General features: G+C 41.7%; 1 protein-coding gene across 1 annotated transcript; it reads right to left on the bottom strand.

Annotated features, from left to right (window-relative positions):
• Nucleotides 1-12335: 12335 nt before the first annotated feature.
• On the bottom strand, nucleotides 12336-15658 carry LOC139550909 (sodium- and chloride-dependent GABA transporter 2-like). Its single transcript, XM_071362171.1, has 3 exons — nucleotides 15543-15658; nucleotides 15092-15194; nucleotides 12336-12469 (listed from the first exon to the last, which is right to left on the bottom strand). Exons 1-3 carry the CDS (start codon nucleotides 15639-15641, stop codon nucleotides 12351-12353), a joined length of 321 nt encoding a protein of 106 aa, XP_071218272.1. The 5' UTR covers nucleotides 15642-15658; the 3' UTR covers nucleotides 12336-12350.
• Nucleotides 15659-23818: the final 8160 nt, after the last annotated feature.

Genomic DNA, 23818 nt, shown 5'->3' with positions numbered 1-23818 from the left:
GGTAACAGCACATCCACAATGCTGATCCTCAACACAGGGGCCTCTCATGGGTGCGTGCTGAGTCCCTTCCTGTACTCCCTGTTCACTCAGGACTGCACAGCCAGGCACGACACCAACACCATCATTAAGTTTGCCAATGACACAACAGTGGTAGGCCTAATCCCTGACAACGACGAGAGGAGCCTATAGGAGGAGGTCAGAGACATGACCGTGTGGTTCCAGGACAACAACCTCTCCCTCAACGTGATCGAGACAAAGGAGATGATTGTGGACAACAGGAAAAAGAGGACCGAGCACTCCCCCATTCTCATCGAAGTGGCTGTAGTGGAGCATGTTGAGAGCTTCAAGTACCTTGGTGTCCACATCACCAACAAACTAACATGGTCCAAGCACAAAAAGACAGTCGTGAAGAGTTCACAACAAAACCTATTCCCCCTCAGGAGACTGAAAAGATTTGGCATGGGTCCTCAGATCCTCAAAAGGTTCTACAGCTGCACCATCGAGAGCATCCTGACTGGTTGCATCACTGCCTGGTATGGTAACTGCTTGGCCTCCGACAGCAAGGCACTACAGAGGCTATTGCGTACGGCCCAGCACATCACTGGGGCCAAGCTTCCTGCCATCCAGGACCTCTATACCAGGCGGTGTCAGAGGAAGGCCCTAAAAATTGTCAAAGACTCCAGCCACCCTTTTCATAGACTGTTCTCTCTGCTCTCCGCACGGCAAGCGGTTCCAGAGTGCCAAGCCCAGGTCCAAGAGGCTTCTAAACAGCTTCTACCCACAATCCATAAGCCATAAGACTCAAATGGCTACCCAGACTATTGACATTGCCCCTCCCCCCCTTTTTTTACACCGCTGCTACTCTCTGTTGTTATCATCTATGCATAGTCACTTTAATAACTCTATCTACATGTACATATTACCTCAATTACCTTGACTAACCGGTGCCCCCACACATTGACTCTGTACCGGCTCCCTCCTGTATATAGTCTCGCTATTGTTATTTTACTGCTGCTCTTAAATTACTAGTTACTTTTATTTCTTATTGTTATTCATATATATATTTTGAATTGCATTGTTGGTTAGTTAGGGGCTCGTAAGTTAGCATTTCACCTGTTGTATTCGGAGCACGTGACTAATAAAATGTGACTTGATTTTAAGGTGCTGGGGGCAAAAGGCAAAAACTCTTCAAATGTTGATCTTTGGTTGCGTTGACAATCAAACACAATTCAATATCACAAACTATCATTACATTCTAAGCACAGCTTGAAACCCTAGGCCTAATGATTTGTCTATTTTTAGTTGAATTCTGGGTTGAATTTAAGCAATAGCTGTCCTTGGCAAATGCTATAGGCTTAAATGGCTTCATTGATGATGAGTGATAAACTATGGTCACGCTTTATTTGCTCTGTTAAACCTTCCCTTTGGAATGACTTCGATAGCAACAGTGAATCTATTTTGTTTTTAAGTCGAGATCTCTCAACAATCGTTCTCAAGAGGGCACATTGGTAATAGTATCGCGGAAAACTACAAACTCTGTTATGCACATGCTCTGTATAAGCCTTGAACCTGTACATTTCCACTGTCTGTTTGTTTCATGTAAGAAGAAGCCAGTGTTTTTCCTCTCTTGTTTTGAGTAACTTAGTCATGCGGCCAAAGACAAAGGGCCATTTGAGCAGTGTTGCCAACTCATTTTCAGGGGAAGTTGCTAGAGGCAGGTAGATTTATTGCTAAAAGTTACTAAATGACGTTGTGATGTCATTGCGTGATGACGTCATTACGTAGATTACACAATAACGTTACTCAAACTGACTGGCCATCTCGGTGAAAAATCTGATTTGACATTTGTTAGTTTATTATCACATATTTTTATTTGTAAAAGTAATATAAACACAACACATTTGATATGATCAGATATTTTTATTTTTAAACACAACACATTGAAATATTGAACAATTACACATTACAAACTATTGAACAATTACATTTTATTTATTTATTTTTTAAACTCGTAAACCTACACATTCTGAACAATTATAGTTTTAAGCAGTGTATTGGTAGTTAGTTAACATGCAAACTAACTGATCAACAATTATAGGTACAAGCTAATAACAAGGTATATATGCTATCTTTTTGAACAAGCAACTTAACTCAAATAATGATGTGTGCACCATGCATCTCTCTCCAGCTCTCTCCAGGTTGTTTTGCTGCTTGGCTGTCTAGCTGCTCAATGGTTTCCTCCAGATATTGCCACTGTTCTCGCTCACACTGCATTGCACACTGCCACCATCAGCTGTGTGTCTCTGCCAGTTCCAGAAAGTCCACTCCTTGCATACGTACTGTAAATATGATGAATCAAAGATTGGCAAGGAAATCCTCTTAATCTATACTGTCCAACTGCATTGTCATGGAGCTGGAACCAGCAGAAGAGGATGGAGTGGCCTAAAAGCTGTATGTTGCTGTGGTGCCAAACTGCTGCAGGACTTCACTTGGTAGTTTATGCTGGTAACAGGTATCACCAGCCAGCTTCAGTCCATATCGCACCAGGAGTATGGAGTTGAGAGTGTGCAGTGACATTCTATTTCTTAACTTTGACTTAACCACACTCATTTGGCTGAACAGCCATTCAACCTCCTCATTTGAGTGTGTCAAGGAGAGGGCAGCGAGTGCAGCTTTGCACAGTTCTTCAAATGGATTTGACCCGGAAGAGTCCATGTAGTTATTCACTTCACTCCAAAACTCGACTGTATTTTCAGTTGAGTCCCACCTAAACAAATGGATGTTTCTCAATTTGGAAACAATTTTATCAATTGTTTGGGACTAGTACCCCAGTAGCTCAGCTACTTTAATAATTTCAGTGGTGCCTTTATTGTACTTTAGCTTTTCCTTAACACTGAACAAGGCCATGTTTCGCAAGGCGTCTAGGTTGTCTGGGAGCCTTGCTTGCAGCTCCTTGCTTAAAGCAACAATGTAGTTGATGCACTTTCTCCGAATGACCTTTTCGTCCTCTGGCGCAAGACTGAGTTGGACACCGTGCTCTCGAAAAGGTACCCAAGGTATGGTGATGGACTGAGATGTCCATCAATGGCATCCTTCAGGACATCAATTTTTGCCATAAGGTTGACTACTAGGCTGCAAATACATTTTAAGAGGTGTACCAGATTGTCTAAAAGCTTGACAGGATCTGTTTGCTCTCCCTCAGCTGACTTCACTACAACTTGTACGTCGGACAGGATTGATTTCAAGAATGTCAGGTAGACATAGTTGGTCTTGTCCATGTACATGGCGTGGAGCACATCCACCATGTAGCAATGCTCACTGGTCTTGGTCAACTCAAAGTCAACTCAAACCCAGCGTTGCTGGAGCAGACAGGACGGGCAAAAAGTGCTCTTCACTGACGAGTCGCGGTTTTGTCTCACCAGGGGTGATGGTCGGATTCGCGTTTATTGTCGAAGGAATGAGCGTTACACTGAGGCCTGTACTCTGGAGCGGGATCGATTTGGAGGTGGAGGGTCCATCATGGTCTGGGGCGGTGTGTCACAGCATCATTCGACTGAGCTTGCTGTCATTGCAGGCAATCTCAATGCTGTGCGATACCTGGAAGACATCCTCCTCTCTCATTTGGAACCCTTCCTGCAGGCTCATCCTGACATGACCCTCCAGCATGACAATGCCTCCAGCCATACTGCTCGTTCTGTGTGTGATTTCCTGCAAGACAGGAATGTCAGTGTTCTTCCATGGCCAGCGAAGAGCACGGATCTCAATCCCACGTCTGGGACCTGTTGGATCAGAGGGTGAAGGCTAGGGCCATTCCCCCCAGAAATGTCCGGGAACTTGCAGGTGCCTTGGTGGAAGAGTGGGGTAACATCTCACAGCAAGAACTGGTAAGTCTGGTGCAGTCCATAAGGAGGAGGGGCTTGGAAAAGCGTTCCTCATGAAGCTGGTTGAGAGAACTACATGATTCCATTTGTGTTATTCCAAACCCTTGAATGAGTCGGTGTGTTCAAACTTTTGAGTGCTAGTGTATATGTGAAATTAAATTAAACAGTAATGTATGTTAATGTTAATCCTATGCTAGTGCTAATGATAGCAATAGTTTAATATGTTCAATATGTGTCACGTTCTGACCTTAGTTCCTTTTTTATGTCTTTATTTTAGTTTGGTCAGGGTGTGAGTTGGGGTGGGCATTCTATATTGTTTTTCTATGTTTTGTTCTGTTGTTAGATTTCTATGTGTTTGGCCTAGTATGGTTGTCAATCAGAGGCAGGTGTCAGTCGTTGTCTCTGATTGGGAGCCATATTTAGGTAGCCTGTTTTCTATTGTGTTTGTGGATGGTTGTTTCCTGGGTTTGTGTCACCATTCAGGACTGTTTTGGTTTTGGTTTTCATTCACTTTGTTATTTTTGTATTTTGTAGCATTCAGTTTATTATTAAAATATGACGAACACTTACCACGCTCCATATTGGTTCGATCCTTGCTACTCCTCTTCAGACGAAGAGGAAAACCGTTCCAATATGCTGTGATCTGTAGAGATAATATATTAGACAGCATGTGTCAAAGTGATTGATGAGCTATTTTTAGTGTCATGTGTTTATACCCTTTTATGGTCATCCTGCTCGGATTTTCTCACGCTATCGAGTGAGTGTTTATGTAACATGATAGCGCAGCTGTTCCTTTGAAGTAAAGCAAATGTTTGCAATAAAAATGACCTGGTGATAATGTGTCGTGACCTTGTTGAACTGTTGAATGTGTTTGAACATTTGAAACAGTTGGGATTTTATGTAGTGTGTGGGGGAGGCCTGAGTTTGAAAAGTTTAAACATTTGGGAATTTTTGTAGTGAACTTATGGAGTTAGCTTGTGAGCCCCTTGTATATGAATAAGTAATTTCTGGGGTAGGTCTGTCTGAGTATAAGTAAGTGTTAGACTAGTCCTGTGCCATGTCTAACACAGATAAACTATAGAAAACATGTCTCCTAGACCAATTCTATGTGTATTGTGTCCTTCATGTCTGGGACACAATGACAAAACCATCTTAAGCCATTTTCTCCTGCATCTCGCTTGAGAGAATGATTTAAGATAAGACTTGCTCTCTGTCAGATCGTACAGGACCTGGGTGGAACATCCCTGCCTGGCTATACATTGTGAGAGGACATTGTGCGGGCGAGATGATTTGAAAGCCATAAGAATCTCTTCAGTCACATATAGTCCAGACTCAAAAATGACAATTTTAGGTAGTGCCAAATTCAATAGCCCAAATGCCACCAAATTTCTTAGTTAGTATGTATCTACAAAAGCAAGCACAGAGGTCAACTATTTTGTGCTTGTCTTTAGCTTCAGGTGGGGAGATTATTTTAAAGTGCTTGATATCATGAAACAAGTACAGCAGTTTTTTCACCATCGTGAACATTTACGAATATGGGCCCTTCTGTCCTCAAGACATAATTTGGGCTTAACGGCAAGAAGGTTGATCTATCATGGAAAAGAAAACATTCAAAACATGTAAGGCCCTGGAGATCCAGGGTGGAAGAGACATGGAAGAGACATTGTCTGAGGTGCTCACAGCTTGAATAAGGGGATTTGGAGACTCATGGGGGTGTTGGGTTAGAATTGGCCCTTCCCAATGGCTTCTTTTTCTCTAAGAAAGGAATTAAAGAATAATTATACATATAAACATGTATTGTGTAATAAAGTGTATGATATACAGTGGGGAGAACAAGTATTTGATACACTGCCGATTTTGCAGGTTTTCCTACTTACAAAGCATGTAGAGGTCTGTAATTTTTATCATAGGTACACTTCAACTGTGAGAGACGGAATCTAAAACAAAAATCCAGAAAATCACATTGTATGATTTTTAAATAATTAATTTGCATTTTATTGCATGACATAAGTATTTGATCACCTACCAACCAGTAAGAATTCCGGCTCTCACAGACCTGTTCGTTTTTCTTTAAGAAGCCCTCCTTTTCTCCACTCATTACCTGTATTAACTGCACCTGTTTGAACTCGTTACCTGTATAAAAGACACCTGTCCACACACTCAATCAAACAGATTCCAACCTCTCCACAATGGCCAAGACCAGAGAGCTGTGTAAGGACATCAGGGATAAAATTGTAGACCTGCACAAGGCTGGGATGGGCTACAGGACAATAGGCAAGCAGCTTGGTGAGAAGGAAACAACTGTTGGCGCAATTATTAGAAAATGGAAGAAGTTCAAGATGACGGTCAATCACCCTCGGTCTGGGGCTCCATGCAAGATTTCACCTCGTGGGGCATCAATGATCATGAGGAAGGTGAGGGATCAGCCCAGAACTACACGGCAGGACCTGGTCAATGACCTGAAGAGAGCTGGGACCACAGTCTCAAAGAAAACCATTAGTAACACACTACGCCGTCATGGATTAAAATCCTGCAGCGCACGCAAGGTCCCCCTGCTTAAGCCAGTGCATGTCCAGGCCTGTCTGAAGTTTGCCAATGACCATCTGGATGATCCAGAGGAGGAATGGGAGAAGGTCATGTGGTCTGATGAGACAAAAATAGAGCTTTTTGGTCTAACTCCACTCACCGTGTTTGGAGGAAGAAGAAGTATGAGTACAACCCCAAGAACACCATCCCAACCGTGAAGCATGGAGGTGGAAACATCATTCTTTGGGGATGCTTTTCTGCAAAGGGGACAGGACGACTGCACCGTATTGAGGGGAGGATGGATGGGGCCATGTATCGCGAGATCTTGGCGAACAACCTCCTTCCCTCAGTAAGAGCATTGAAGATGGGTCGTGGCTGGGTCTTCCAGCATGACAACGACACGAAGCACACAGCCATGGCAACTAAGGAGTGGCTCCGTAAGAAGCATCTCAAGGTCCTGGAGTGGCCTAGCCAGTCTCCAGACCTGAACCCAATAGAAAATCTTTGGAGGGAGCTGAACGTCCGTATTGCCCAGCGACAGCCCCGAAACCTGAAGGATCTGGAGAAGATCTGTAGGGAGGAGTGGGCCAAAATCCCTGCTGCAGTGTGTGCAAACCTAGTCAAGAACTACAGGAAACGTATGATCTCTGTAATTGCAAACAAAGGTTACTGTACCAAATATTAAGTTCTGCTTTTCTGATGTATCAAATACTTATGTCATGCAATAAAATGCAAATTAATTACTTAAAAATCATACAATGTGATTTTCTGGATTTTTGTTTTAGATTCCGTCTCTCATAGTTGAAGTGTACCTATGATAAAAATTACAGACCTCTACATGCTTTGTAAGTAGGAAAACCTGCAAAATCGGCAGTGTATCAAATACTTGTTCTCCCCACTGTATATAAAGATTTAGAATAAAATAAAGTAAACATTTTTTTTTTTTTTACATTCAATGAATGAAATCTCTCCTCTAAGAGGTGTGTGTGTGTCTGAGGCCTGGCTTCGGGTTACATGCAGAGAGTGAGAGAGAGAGAGAGAGAGAGAGAGAGAGAGAGAGAGAGAGAGAGAATCCCTGAGCAAACCTTATTTTCATGAACAAAATACATTTAAAAAACAGTCTTTCCACCAAGTGTATTTATACATATAAACACTTATTGGTGTACTATTGTGAAATAATATGTATGATTTATATACAGGTTTAGTAAAAATAAAAAATAATAATACAAAAAATAACATTCTGGCATATTTTGATATTGTATAGTAAACTTTTAATAATTGCAATATGTTTACATTTATGTACTACGGTTTAGAATGATAAATAAAAGGACTTTAAAAAGAAAATTGCATTTACCTTCAATGAATGACAGCTCTTCCTCTGGCCCTGTGTGTGTATGTGTGTGTGTGTGTGTGTGTGTGTGTGTGTGTATGTGTGTGTGTGTGTGTGTGTGTGTGTGTGTGTGTGTGTGTGTGTGTGTGTGTGTGTGTGTGTGTGTGTGTGTGTGTGTGTGTGTGTGTGTGTGTGTGTGTGTGTGTGTGTTCAGGATCCAGGCTGCATGGTAGGTGTTAGGTTACAAGCAGAGAGAGGTACAGAGAGAGAGAGAGATCCCTCAATGTATCCAGAACAAGGCCTAGGAAGCCACTATAGTGTCCAAAAATCTCTACAAAATGTCACATATTTTTTAAGCATCTTTATTTTCATGCATATTTTTATGACCAAATTCACATTCTTTAGTGTAGACAATAATGTTTTTCTGAGTGTTTGAGATTAGGTCCCTGAATGGTCGAAAACCTCTTCAAATAGAAGTATGTTTGTAGCACAAAATATCTTACAGGTCGGCCTTCTTTCACTCTCTCATCATGTCACAAGCTGACAGGCTCCCAAAGGCAGGGCCATAAAAGTCCCCAGCTCACTCAACTGCCCCTCCCCTCTCCAACAACCATCTGCCCAGAACATCCTGAAGACTGAACATCTAAAAGATCATCCGGGAATCCTTTCTTCCTCATGTAACTTTTTGAAGGTGAGTTGAATATTCAATGTTATGTTTGTATACAGTGGGGCAAAAAAGTATTTAGTCAGCCACCAATTGTGCAAGTTCTCCCACTTAAAAAGATGAGAGAGGCCTGTAATTTTCATCATAGGTACACTTCAACTATGACAGACAAAATGAGAAAAGAAAATCCAGAAAATCACATTGTAGGATTTTTAATGAATTTATTTGCAAATGATGGTGGAAAATAAGTATTTGGTCAATAACAAAAGTTTATCTCAATACTTTGTTATATACCCTTTGTTGGCAATGACAGAGGTCAAACGTTTTCTGTAAGTCCTCACAAGGTTTTCACACACTGTTGCTGGTATTTTGGCCCATTCCTCCATGCAGATCTCCTCTAGAGCAGTGATGTTTTGGGGCTGTTGCTGTGCAACACGGACTTTCAACTCCCTCCAAAGATTTTCTATGGGGTTGAGATCTGGAGACTGGCTAGGCCACTCCAGGACCTTGAAATGCTACTTACGAAGCCACTCCTTCGTTGCCCGGGCAGTGTGTTTGGGATCATTGTCATGCTGAAAGACCCAGCCACGTTTCATCTTCAATGCCCTTGCTGATGGTAGGCTTTGTTACTTTGGTCCCAGCTCTCTGCAGGTCATTCACTAGGTCCCCCCGTGTGGTTCTGGGATTTTTGCTCACCGTTCTTGTGATCATTTTGACCCCACGGGGTGAGATCTTGCGTGGAGCCCCAGATCGAGGGAGATTATCAGTGGTCTTGTATGTCTTCCATTTCCTAATAATTGCTCCCACAGTTGATTTCTTCAAACCAAGCTGCTTACCTATTGCAGATTCAGTCTTCCCAGCCTGGTGCAGGTCTACAATTTTGTTTCTGGTGTCCTTTGAAGGCTCTTTGGTCTTGGCCATAGTGGAGTTTGGAGTGTGACTGTTTGAGGTTGTGGACAGGCGTCTTTTATACTGATAACAAGTTCAAACAGGTGCCATTAATACAGGTAACGAGTGGAGGACAGAGGAGCCTCTTAAAGAAGAAGTTACAGGTCTGTGAGAGCCAGAAATCTTGCTTGTTTGTAGGTGACCAAATACTTATTTTCCACTATAATTTGCAAATAAATTCATTAAAAATCCTACAATGTGATTTTCTGGATTTTGTTTCTAATTTTGTCTGTCATAGTTGAAGTGTACATATGATGAAAATTACAGGCCTCTCTCATCTTTTTAAGTGGGAGAACTTGCACAATTGGTGGCTGACTAAATACTTTTTTGCCCCACTGTATATATACATTTACATTTACATTTTAGTCATTTAGCAGACGCTCTTATCCAGAGCGACTTACAGTAGAGTGCATACATTTTTTATTACATTTTTACATACTGAGACAAGGATATCCCTACCGGCCAAGAGCAGACGCTCTTATCCAGAGCGACTTACAGTAGAGTGCATACATTTTATTACATTTTCTTTTACATACTGAGACAAGGATATCCCTACCGGCCAAACCCTCCCTACCGGCCAAACCCTCCCTAACCCGGACGACGCTATGCCAATTGTGCGTCGCCCAACGGATCTCCCGGTTGCGGCCGGCTGCGACAGAGCCTGGGCGCTAACCCAGCCCAGCCTGGGCGCGAACCCAGAGACTCTGGTGGCGCAGCTAGCACTGCGATGCAGTGCCCTAGACCACTGTGCCACCCGGGAGTCAAGTTTAAGAATGAATGTATTAAAAATGAAGGCTATTTATCCATTGAGCAGTAGCTATTGTTTTTTTTCATACTGTAGACAACTTCTGCCCTCTTAGGTTCTATTTGACCCTCTTATTATATCAAAACCTCTCAGACTAGAAACTATGATTAGAAACTTTGGCCAACTATGTTCAAACTAGGATTTGAAACGATAATGAGAAACTATGAGAAACTATGATCAAAAACTACGAACAACTATCAAGCCATGTATGTGTGTGTGTGAGTGATGATCTATTATTTAATTGTGTAATCTCTCTCTCTCTCTCTCTCTCTCTCTCTCTCTCTCTCTCTCTCTCTCTCTCTCTCAATGTATAACATTTCCCTCAATGTATACCAAAGTAACAAATATTTAACAATGTTTTGTATTGCAACAGTTATGAAAGACAATGACATCCAATTATTAGGGAATTATTAATATAATGTGTTACATAGTGTGCATCTATGATAACTTTATGTAATAGATCCTCTCTCTCCCTCTCTCAGGCTACGAAAAATACAAAAGACATGACATTGACTCCTGAGTGTTGAACTTTTGCCCACTCTATAGCCACCCTGGTTATTTAACCTATGACCCTGATGATCATCTATAGTATGAAAGTTGGAACATCTTGAATAACAATAAGGGGCACACGTACTCTTAAATGTCCACTCAGCACAGCCCTCGGAGCATGGTTCCTCTCTAATTTTGTTTCTAGGTTTATGACTTCTAGGGAGTGTTTCCTAGATGCTGTGCTTCGGCATATGCATTGATGGGTCTTATATTTCTAGACGGGGTAACTGTAAAACACTTTGTGACAACTGCTGATGCAAAAAGGGGTTTCAAGAAATACATTTGGTTGATTGACAGATTTGTATTATTATAAAAAGTGTCACGCCCTGATCTATTTCACCTGTCCCTGTGATTGTCTCCACCCCCTCCAGGTGTCGCTTATTTTCCCCAGTGTATTTATCCCCGTGTTTCCTGTCTCTCTTTGCCAGTTCATCTTGTATGTCAACCAGCGTGTTTTTTCTCCCCGTACTCCTTTTCTATTCTCTTTTGCTAGTCTTCCCGGATTTGACCACTGCCTGACTCGACTTCTTTCCCGCCTGCCTGATAATCCTGCATGCCTTGACCTTGAATCTGCCTGCCCTTCGGTACCTATTGGACTCTGAACTGGTTTTGACCACCTTTTTCCTGTACACGACCATTCTCTTGCCTACCCCTTTTGGGATTAATAAACATTGTAAAACTCCAACCATCTGCCTCTTGTGTCTGTATCTGGGTCTCGCCTTGTGCCTTGATAAAAAGAATAACAATATTATTATAATCATTATTATTATTATGTTACAGGTGAGACCTACCCAAATGTTCAAACACATTCAGCATTTCAACAAGCTCACACCACATCAATCACCAGGACATTTTTATTACAAACACTTGCTTTACTTCAAAGTAACAGCTGCAATATCATGTAATATAAGCAATCACTTGATAGCGTGAGAACATCTGGACAAAATGACCACAAAAAGGCATAAACACGACACTAAAAAGAGCTCATCAATCACTTTTTGCCACATTCAAACTTTTCAACCTCAGGCCACCACCATTCACCACATAAATTCCCAACTGTTTCAAATGTCCTAACACATTCAACAGTTCAACATCAATCACATCACATCAATCACCAGGACATTTTTATTGCAAACAATTGCTTTCCTTCAAAGGAACAGCTTGCATTATCATGTCTGCTAAACAATCACTCGATGACATCTACTATATTCTCGCATTGTCTTTTAACAGTTTCACTCAATTCATTCTAATTAAAAATAATAATGACACACCACTCTCTAGTCATTAGTTTGCGCAAATTGCACTGTTTTGTCTACATAACCTGGTTCAAGCATTCATGACATCACCCTGAAGAACGCACAGTGATGCCAAAACATTGGTGATTTACCCAATAAATTACGGTGAGTTTATACATAGAGTGTGCGACTCTCTTTGTTTTTATAGAAGCATTTATAATGAACATAAAGTTAGGATTATCTACTTTACATAGGTTACACATCGGCATCCATTTGATTTATATTTCTCTGTATTGCCAACTAAACTTTTTGGTTTTCTGTAAATCACTTGTATTACTGGGACATCAACGTCATGTTTACTATAACTATAATTGGAAAAATAACAAATTAATTTGCTGTTGACAGTGGGGTGTCAAGAAATAAAACTTACAGTGCAGATGACTGGAGTGAAATACTTCAAACAGTACTTAATGATGGGTAATGGTCGATAACCGATCATGTCTTCCATATTATCGTACAGACGGTCTGCACCTGTGGAGTAAACATATCAACAGGGACTCAAAATAACAGCAGTCAATAAAAGTGTTTGGTCAGTTGGTCTGTCAAATACCCAGTTGGTCTGTCAAAAACCAAGGTAAACATTCTCAAACCACCAAGTGACAGACAGGTTTAAACAATTGCAGATTAGAAAACCTGGAAAACAGCTCTAACCAGGGTTTCCCAAACTCGGTCCTGGGCCCACAACAGCTGATTCAAATAACCAACTCATCATCAAGCTTTTATTATTTGATTCAGTTGTGTAGTGTTATGGCAAAAAACTAAATATGCACCCAGGGGTGGGCCCCAGGACCGGGTTTAGGAAACACTGGTCTAAGGTACCTGTATTTCTTTGTTTAGAAAATCAGAGCTTACGTTATGGCCATTCTTCTGAAAAAGTGGTGAAAAAAATATAAGTAATATGAAAAGAGGACCAGTGTCACGTATACTCTCTCTCTGACGCTCATTATTACGCACACCCATCATCATCATTACACGCACCAGCGCCTTATCAGACTCACCTGGACTTCATCACCTTCCTGATTACCTTCCCTATATCTGTCACTTATTTTGAGTTCTTCCCCAGGCATGATTGTTTCTGTTCCAGTGTTTATGTCTGTATGCTACCTGTGTTTCTTGTTTTGTTCATTTCGAGAACTCGCTTCCCGAGTCCCAGCCTACACGCTACAGAATAACCCCTCACCAAAGGGGAGCATCAGTGTCTTTAGTTATTTTTGATGTCGGGTCCTCGGCCGGCTTGTTAGGCTTCCATGCCCTTAGCTGGCTCGCCTAGTTCCCGCGCCTCACCCAGTCTCGATAGGTTCCCGAGCCTCACCCAGTCTCGATAGGTTCCCGAGCCTCACCCAGTCTCGATAGGTTCCTGAGCATCAGCAGAGGTCACCGGTCCGCTCCTGGTCCCCGGGATCATCCCTCTGGTCGGCGTCCTGCGGCTAAAGCCATGCGTCAGGGAGGGGGTACTGTCACATATACTCCCTGTCCGGCTCTCTAGGTCATCAGGCTGCTCATTATTACACACACCTGTCACCTGAAATTCAAGACCTTCATGACTCCTAAACAGCTAATCAAAGGGCTACCAAGACCCCTTTTGTATGCTGCTGTTGCTCTGTTTATAATCTATGCATAGTCACTTTAACTCTACCTACATGTACATATTACCTCAATTACCTCGACTAAACGATGTCCCCGCACATTGACTATGTACCGGTGCCCCTTGTTTATAGCCTCGCTTGCTCTTTAGCTGCTGCTGTTAAATTAGTTGTTACTTTAATTTTCTATTTTTTACTTAACACTTATTTGTTATTATTTTCTTAACTTCTTAAAGCATTGTTGGTTAAGGGCTTGTAAGTAAGCATTTCACTGTAAGGTCTACTACACCTGTTGTATTCGGCGCATGTAACAAATAACTAATAATAATGATTTGATAACCTTCCCTACATCTGTCACCCCTTAGGTTCCTTCCCAAGGTGTTATTGTTTCTGTTCCAGTGTTCATGTCTGTACGCTACCCGTCTTTCTTGTTTTGTTCTATGTTGATTTAGTTATTAAATTCACTCCCTGAACTTGCTTCCCGACTCCCAGCGTACATGTTAAAACCAGAACCTGTGATGTGAATAATCAAGGACTCAGGACTATAAAGTTCTATCTGCAAAATGTATAGTTTTGAGATAATGAGTATTTTTAAGTACCAGATCTCAGAACTGTTTTGTGATGTCCTCCTGTTTTCAAGTATATCACCTTACTTACGTACAATTATTTGTTATTGACAACCCAGCATTGTGTGATTGGATTGCATATAGAACCTTATAGCACCAAGTTAAAAGGTGTTTGCATAGATAGAACTTCCAATTTTTCATTTTGTCATTGTAAATTGACTTTTTCAAAAATCTGACACATCTCACACGTAAAGGACCACCTAAAGAGCAACTCTATGTGAATAACACATTTTTGACCAACATGTCAGAACCTTATAATCCCAAAGTAACGAGGTGTCGTTTCACATCAATGTCCAAAGTGGCAATGTGTGCCAGAGGAACAACTTAGATAATGCCATAAACACCTTGAACAGAAACATCCTGAGGGAAGCTGACCTGCAATTAGGGTTTCTGTGATTGATTATCTGGGATTGATAGAATGGGGCCAAGCAGGGTCTTTTACAGCTCCTTGTTATCAGGGATCGTTGGGACGTTCTTAATCCATTGAAGTTGACATTTAAAATGGTTAAGGTTAGGGTTTAAGGTAGGGACATCCCAAGGATTCCTGGTAGCACTAATTTTACTATTATGTTTTCATAAAACCTACAATGATAGTGGTAACACTTAATAATAACTTACATGAAAATGCCTTCATAAATGTTTGTAATATAATACAAGTTTTAGATAGCTGGATAGACTAACTTACCCAGCAAACTATAACATGGTAGCTGACATGGGCTAATTGGGTGACTGTCAGTGACTGACATAACAAGAGGAAAACTGCGGATGCACTACCACGTTTCAAAATGTCACATTGTGTATTCTACTATCTTAACTAACAGTAAGTTGAGACCCCGACTGACATCGAACAAAAGTGGCACTGGGAGAAGGCCGGGCTAACTCACCATAAACCCAGCTGATACACACTGACTGTAGTATAGCGAAGAGAAGCAGAGTCATCCCACTGCAGGCATAGTAATCAAACAGCTGGAAGATATACAGGCCTCCCTGCAAATAGAGGAGGGGTAGAAAGAGAAAGAAAGTATAAGGTACAGTCTTACTGAGCACAACAATAAGACTATAATCTACCTCCAGAGTCTACAAAACACTCAGACAATGATCGTAGGTGTGTCCAGCAGCCCAATCGCTTACGGAATAAGTGGAATCAACCAACAATTCTGCGGAACGAGGAGGTATGTAGAAAACACAGGGATATGTTGAAACAGATCACTTGGGAGGTAGATTATTGATCATATATCTCGTTACTGTCATGATTGATCTAATAACGATGGCCTTGAAATTATATATTTTATATCCTATATCCTTATAGAATGGAGACTTCAAATGACCTCTCACCTCTGTGACCATGACCAGGCCGATGAAGAAGCTACCCGCACTGATGATGATGAGGAGGATTTTGCGCCGATGGCCAACCAGGAAGAAGGAGGGATTCATGTCTGAGATAGCTGTCATCAAAGCCTCCAGAGCTACAAACTGAAGGAGAGATGATGGGGAAGTTCAGTGGAAACTCTGTTCTTTGAAATACTAGCTACTCCTTCACAGTTTCACATCCATTAGTTTAGTGATGGTTGTAGCATCTATTGTAGGTTATGTAATTATCCTTCACTAAGGAAATATTCCGTAGACCGTGATAGTGACTAGGGTGGGTCATCTAGGTGATTAATGGTTTATGTTGGCCTGGTATGCTTCCCAATCAGAGACAGCTGTTTATCGTTGTCTCTGATTGGGGATCATATTTAGGCAGCCATTTCCCTTTTGTGTTTTGTGGGATCTTGTCTACAGATAGTTGCCTGTGTGCACACCAGTAGCTTCACGTTTCGTTCGTTCAGTATTTTGTTGTTTTTGTTCGGTATTAATTTAAATAAAACTAAATGTACACCTACCACGCTGCACCTTTGTCCAATCCTTATGACGATCTTGACACATATATACACTGCTCAAAAAAATAAAGGGAACACTTAAACAACACAATGTAACTCCAAGTCAATCACACTTCTGTGAAATCAAACTGTCCACTTAGGAAGCAACACTGATTGACAATAAATTTCACATGCTGTTGTGCAAATGGAATAGACAAAAGGTGGAAATTATAGGCAATTAGCAAGACACCCCCAAAAAAGGAGTGATTCTGCAGGTGGTGACCACAGACCACTTCTCAGTTCCTATGCTTCCTGGCTGATGTTTTGGTCACTTTTGAATGCTGGCGGTGCTCTCACTCTAGTGGTAGCATGAGACGGAGTCTAAAACCCACACAAGTGGCTCAGGTAGTGCAGTTCATCCAGGATGACACATCAATGCGAGCTGTGGCAAAAAGGTTTGCTGTGTCTGTCAGCGTAGTGTCCAGAGCATGGAGGCGCTACCAGGAGACAGGCCAGTACATCAGGAGACGTGGAGGAGGCCGTAGGAGGGCAACAACCCAGCAGCAGGACCGCTACCTCCGCCTTTGTGCAAGGAGGAGCACTGCCAGCGCCCTGCAAAATGACCTCCAGCAGGCCACAAATGTGCATGTGTCTGCTCAAACGGTCATAAACAGACTCCATGAGGGTGGTATGAGGGCCCGACGTCCACAGGTGGGGGTTGTGCTTACAGCCCAACACCGTGCAGGACGTTTGGCATTTGCCAGAGAACACCAAGATTGGCAAATTCGCCACTGGCGCCCTGTGCTCTTCACAGATGAAAGCAGGTTCACAATGAGCACATGAGCACATGTGACAGACGTGACAGAGTCTGGAGACGCCGTGGAGAACGTTCTGCTGCCTGCAACATCCTCCAGCATGACCGGTTTGGTGATGGGTCAGTCATGGTGTGGGGTGGCATTTCTTTGTGGGGCCGCACAGCCCTCCATGTGCTCGCCAGAGGTAGCCTGACTGCCATTAGGTACCGAGATGAGATCCTCAGACCCCTTGTGAGACCATATGCTGACACATGCACATTTGTGGCCTGCTGGAGGTCATTTTGCAGGGCTCTGGCAGTGCACCTCCTTGCACAAAGGCGGAGGTAGCGGTCCTGCTGCTGGGTTGTTGCCCTCCTACGGCCTCCTCCACGTCTCCTGATGTACTGGCCTGTCTCCTGGTAGCGCCTCCATGCTCTGGACACTACGCTGACAGACACAGCAAACCTTTTTGCCACAGCTCGCATTGATGTGCCATCCTGGATGAACTGCACTACCTGAGCCACTTGTGTGGGTTGTAGACTCCGTCTCATGCTACCACTAGAGTGAGAGCACCGTCAGCATTCAAAAGTGACCAAAACATCAGCCAGGAAGCATAGGAACTGAGAAGTGGTCTGTGGTCACCACCTGCAGAATCACTCCTTTTTTGGGGGTGTCTTGCTAATTGCCTATAATTTCCACCTTTTGTCTATTCCATTTGCACAACAGCATGTGAAATGTATTGTCAATCAGTGTTGCTTCCTAAGTGGACAGTTTGATTTCACAGAAGTGTGATTGACTTGGAGTTACATTGTGTTGTTTAAGTGTTCCCTTTATTTTTTTGAGCAGTGTATTATATCCAATCACATTCTCAACCTAAAACATAAAAAAACATTTAACTGTGTTTCTTTTTGATGTGGATTAGACTCCTTTCAAATTCAACAGCGCTGATTAATAGGTTATGGTGCCATTCCAACAAGACAGACATTTGTGAATGTTGGAAGACAGGACAATTTTCCTGAATGCACGTGTCATGTCACAGGAAAGACTGTCACTTACTCTATCATGTAATAGCTCATGAATTGGTGTGAGCCTGTGTAATACTGTTGATGTTTAATCCAAGCTTCATCCAATAACTTGAATGAAATGTCTTGTTACTTTAATCCCTTTTCATTTTTGTTAAATCAGGTCAGAAACAGACCAGTCATCCAACAAGCAATCTAAAATGTATCCTGATATTTTTTTAAACTGGTGAAGCAGAGATTAAAATCATGGTTGATTGACTTTTACAAATACAATAGCGCAATATAATTTACAGAAGGAAAAGCCTGCATGTACTGTGCATATACTGTACATATTATGGCTAATTGTCTGGCCCTATATGTCACCCTCAACCAGCACATTCTTGACAAAGGCTCCAGACAGAAACCTTGAGTTTATGTGCGGAATACCAATTTAAATCATATTAACATTTCTTTGGATTACAATGCTACTTTCTCAAGTTTGGATTTTGCAGCTAGGAGTTTTCCTGAGTACATACAATGAACAGACAAAGTTTAGTGTACAGTCCCCCCTTTAATGTTTAATACATTTGCAAAAATGTCTAAATACATGTTTGCTTCGTCATTATGGGGTATTGTGTGTAGATTGATGAAGATTTTTTAACATTTAATACATTTTAGAATTAAGCTGTAATGTAACAAAATGTGGAAAATGGGAAGGCATCTGAATACTTTCCTAATGCAGTGTGCATACGCATGCTTCGCGTTATAAATCAGACCCCTCCTGAAACTATGTGTGCGTGAGCGAGTATTAAAACTCAGCCAGAAAAGAAAAACATCATTCACCTTTAATTTTCATAATAACACCCTCATTTGCTGTACACTTTGGAAGTATTGGAATTATGCCAAGGCACCCACTGGGCACAAACTGCTTAAATCAGCTTGAATAATTAAAAAAATAATAATGGGCAAATATTGTACAATCCAGGTGTGCAAAGCTCTTAGAGTTACCCAGAAAGACTCACAGCTGTAATCGCTGCCAAAGGTGATTCTAACATGTATTGACTCTAACATGGGTGTGACTACTCATGTAAATGAGATATTTGTGTATTTAATTTTCAATATATTGTCAAACATTTCCCAATATTTTTTTATCACTTTCTCATTTTGTGGTTTTGTGTGTAGATGGGGGACTTTTTTTTTTTTTTTTTTTTACTCCATCTTGAATTCAGGCTGTAATACAACAAAATGTGGAATAAGTCAAGGGGTATGAATACTTTCTGAAGGCACTGTATTTGGCCTTGCGTTTTAGGCTATTGTCCTGCTGAAAGGTGGATTTGTCTCCCAGTGTCTGATGGAAAGCAGACTGAACCAGGTTTTCCTTTAGGACTTTGTCTGTGCTTAGCTCTTTTCCATTTATTTTTATCCTAAAAAACTCCTTAATCCTTGTTGATGACAAGCATACACATAACACGATGCAGCCACCACCAAGCTTGAAAATATGAAGAGTGGTACTCAGTGATGTGTTGCATTGGATTTGCCCCAAACATATCGCTTTGTATTCATGACATATAGTTTATTTCTTTGCCATATTTTTTGCAGTTTTATTTTAGTGCCTTATTGTTTTGGAATATTTTTGTTCAGAATAGACTGCGTTATTTTCACTCTGTAATTTAGTTAGGATTGTGGAGTAACTACAATGTTGTTGATTTTATTTTATTTAACCTTTATTTAACTAGGCAATATTGTTGATCTTCCTCAGTTTTCTCCTATCACAGCCTATCTATTGAAATAAAAGTGAAGTAAGACACCATTTCAGTTGATGAGATAGTGTGTTGCTGTTGTAGGCTTAGTTGTATTACATATTCACTACAAGTCATATTTCTCCTGTTGTAACTCGTGTATTATTTTTTACTGCAGAACCCATAAGAACTCTGGTGGAGGAAATGTAGAATATCTTCAAGCAGAAAAAAGTATTGTTATACTCAGGCACGAAGCTCTCAGCTCTCTTCCCTTCTGGCCTGAAATGTCAAATACAAAAAGGGTTCAAATGTCATATTTTATCATTTAACATATGAATGCAGAAGGCAGTATTACAAAGTACAACTTGTCACTCATCACAGTCACACTGAGAGATCTGATAGTACCACATACTGTAGGCATGTTGTACGACCCGATAACTGGCAAAACAACGACAAACTTGTCAAGCTTCCTCATATTTGAATTGCAAGGAGCACAGAATATATATTTTTATTCATTTATTTTGTTTCACCAGGTAGGCCAGTTGAGAACAAGTTCTCATTTACAACTGCGACCTAGCCAAGATAAAGCAAAGCCGTGCGACAAAAACAACAACACAGAGTTACACATAAACAAACGTACAGTCAATAACACAATAGAAAAATCTATGTACAGTGTTTGCAAATGTAGAAGAGTAGGGAGGTAGGCAATAAATAGGCCACAGAGGTGAAAATAATTACAATTTAGCATTAACACTGGAGTGATAGATGTGCAGATGATAATGTGCAAGTAGAGATACTGGGGTGCAAAATAGCAAGAGGGTAAGTAATAATATGGGGATGAGGTAGTTGGGTGTGCTATATACAGAATGGCTGTGTACAGGTACAGTGATTGGTAAGCTGCTCTGACAGCTGATGCTTAAAGTTAGAGAGGGAGATATAAGACTCTAGCTTCAGAGATTTTTGCAATTCGTTCCAGTCAGTGCAAGTTGATGTTGGCCGGGGTAGGGTTAGACAGGTGGAAAGCATGGCCAGCCGTGGAAAAATGCTTATTGATATTATCGATTATCGTAGATTTATCGGTGGTGACAGTGTTTCCTATCCTCAGTACAGTGGGCAGCTGGGAGGAGGTGCTCTTCTTCTCCATGGATTTTACAGTGTCCCAACACTTTTTGGAATTAGTGCTACAGGAAGCAAATTTCTGTTTGAAAAAGCTAGTCTTAGCTTTCCTAACTGACTGAGTATATTGGTTCCTGACTTCCCTGAAAAGTTGCATAGGGGGCTATTCGATGCTAATGCAGAACGCCACATAATGTTTTTGTGCTGGTCAAGGGCAGTCAAGTGTGGGGTGAACCAAGGGCTATATTTGTTCTAAGTTCTACATTTTTTTGAATGGGGCGTGCTTTTTAAGATGGAGAGGAAAGCACTTTTGAAGAGCTACCAGGCATCCTCTACTGACGAGATGATATCAATATCCTTCCAGGATACACGGGCCAGGTCGATTAGACAGGCCTGCTCACTGAAGTGTTTTAGGGAGCGTTTGACAGTGATGAGGGGTGGTCATTTGACCGCAGACCCATTACGCACGCAGGCATTGAGGCAGTGATCGCTGAGATCCTGGTTAAAGAGAGCAGAGGTGTATTTAGAGGGCAAGTTGGTCAGGATGATATCTAAGAGGGTGCCCATGGTTACGGATTCAGGGGTGTACCTGGTAGGTTCCTTGATAATTTGTGAGAGATTGAGGGCATCTAGTTTAAGTTGTAGGATGGCCGGGGTGTTAAGCATGTCCCAGTTTAGGTCACCTAACATCTTCTATGAAGATAGATTTGGGGCGATCAATTCACATATGGTCTCCTGGGCACAGCTGGGGGCTGAAGGGGGTCTATAGCAAGCAGCAACGGTGAGTGACTTGTTTCTGGAAAGGTGGATTTTTAAAGTAGAAGCTCGAATTGGCTGGATAGTATGACAGAACTCTGCAAGCTATCTCTGCAGTAGATTTCAACTCTGCCCCCTTTGGCAGTTCTATCTTGTCGGAAAATTTTATAGTTAGGGATGGAAATTTCAGGATTTTTGGTGGCCTTCCTAAGCCAGGATTCAGACACGGCTAGGACATCCGGGTTGGCGGAGTGTGCTAAAGCAGTGAATAAAACAAACTTAGGGAGGAGGCTTCTAATGTTAACATGCATGAAACCAATGCTTTTAGGGGTACAGAAGTCAACAAATGAGAGCACCCGGGGAATGGGAGTGATGCTGGGGGCTGCAGGGCCTGGGTTAACCTCTACATCACCAGAGGTACAGAGGAGGAGTAGGATAAGAGTGCGGCTAAAGGCTGAAAGAACTGGTCATCTAGTGCGTTCGGAACAGAGAGTAAAAGGAGCAGGTTTCTGGGTGCGGAAGAATAGATTCAAGGCATAATGTACAGACAAGGGTATGGTAGGATGTGAGTACATTGGAGGTAAGCCTAGGCATTGAGTGACGATGAGAGAGGTTTTGTCTCTAGAGGCACCATTTAAGTCAGGTGAGGTCACTGCATGTGTGGGGGTTGGAACATAAGGGCTAGCTAAGGCATATTGAGCAGGGCTGAAGGCTCTACAGTGAAATAATCACCAAAACAGCAATTGACAAGGCATATTGATGTTAGGGAGAGGCATGTGTAGTCAAGTGATCATAGGGTCCAGTGAGTAGCTAGGCGAACTGGTGGCACGGCGATTCAGACAGCAAGCAGGCCGGGCCTCAAGGGGACGTCGCAACGGGAGAGCCTATTTAAACCCCCTCGGACGGTTACATCGGCAGATCAGTTGAGATGGATCGACGGGGCTCCGTGTCGGCAGCAAAGGGTCCAGGCCAATTGGCAAAAGAGGTATTGAAGCCCAGGAATTATCTGATGGATATCAGTTTTGTTCTGTTCTTCTTTATTTACTGTAATGCAATAACATAACAGGGCAACAAGGGACCCTTTCAAATGCTTGTTTATGTTAAGATGACTTCGGCATTAAACCTTGTCAGTCTCTCCCTGGATTGTCTACTCTTTGAAATTTCAAATCAGTATTAAAAAGGTAGGAGATAATGGGCCAGTTTCCCAGACACATATATAGCCTAACCCAGGATTAAAAGGCATTCTCAATGGAGATTCTGAGAGATATGTTGTGTGAATTCATTAATTATAATTCAACTTCTTCGTCCAGAAAACCTTAATGACCCAGGGCTCGATTCAATCTGTGTTGCATAAATTCATCTTTGCAGAGTGATTGAGATTTAAAGGCAATGTTCCCGCTTTAGTGGAGACGGTATTCACCGTAAACGCTGTATATGTCGGTCCAATTGGAAATTACCTTTAGATTTCTATCGCATAATCTGTAACGCTTCAGATTTACAGATTGAATAGAGCCCGTAGTCTTTAAACTCAGTGGAGTTTAGAACCAGAGTCTAACATCTCTGTTAGAACTAGTATTACAACTTGCTGAAGCACTAAGGATGATAGCCTGACATGTGGAGTGACACAACCAATCACTGGACCTCAATGTCAAATACTAGTGGAATACGTCATGTGTAGCTGGGGAATTGTGTCAAATTATCACAAGAACAACAATAATGTATCAAAATCTTGAAACACTATTATCACCCTAACCTGCTACATTGAGGGTCATAATGGTATCTATGAATGATAAAACACAAACTGTCATCAGGGATAGTAGAGCTGGAGCTGCCACCTTTGGTCAGCAATCATCAGAGCCATTTGTACACTGTAATACAGACCACAGTACTTCATTAAAGGATGAACATAGATATTGTACAAACAACTGTCTAAAGCTACGAATATTCATTTTTCATATCTGTCAGGATTTGGCCAGGATTGTTCTGGTTTTGGCCACTAGATGCCCCCATTGTGCTTTTTTGACCCTTTTGTTTTCCCTTGTTTCCAGTTATTATTTGCACCTGTGCCTCATTTCCCTTGAATGTATTTAAACCCTTAGTTTTCCTCAGTTCTTTGCTCTGTGTTTGAATGTTAGCACCCAGCCCTAGCGATGCTGTGAACATTTGTTGCTCCAGTTGGACTCTCTTGTGGTACTCTGTTTTTGTTCTCGTTTATTTATTTTTGATTATCTTTTGAGGCTTTTTCCTGCTGCACCTACCACCTTGTGGATTTACCTTTTGACTTGGAGGATTACCTTTTTCTCTTGGAATTACTTTTGACGTTGTGGATTTATATTTTTGCCTGAA

This window comes from Salvelinus alpinus, chromosome 2 (assembly GCF_045679555.1).
Source record: "Salvelinus alpinus chromosome 2, SLU_Salpinus.1, whole genome shotgun sequence".
Taxonomy (NCBI): Eukaryota; Metazoa; Chordata; class Actinopteri; order Salmoniformes; family Salmonidae; genus Salvelinus; species Salvelinus alpinus.
The sequence above is the reverse complement of the archived record's forward strand: the minus strand, read 5'-3'. Positions and strand labels throughout refer to the sequence as shown.

Coding starts and splice junctions, on each gene's coding strand:
- LOC139550909 (XM_071362171.1), bottom strand. CDS start 15,641: ATGAATCCCTCCTTCTTCCTGGTTGGCCATCGGCGCAAAATCCTCCTC. Junction 15,195..15,542: donor GCCTGGTCATGGTCACAGAG/GTGAGAGGTCAT, acceptor CTCTATTTGCAG/GGAGGCCTGTATATCTTCCA. Junction 12,470..15,091: donor GTGTATCAGCTGGGTTTATG/GTGAGTTAGCCC, acceptor TTTACTCCACAG/GTGCAGACCGTCTGTACGAT.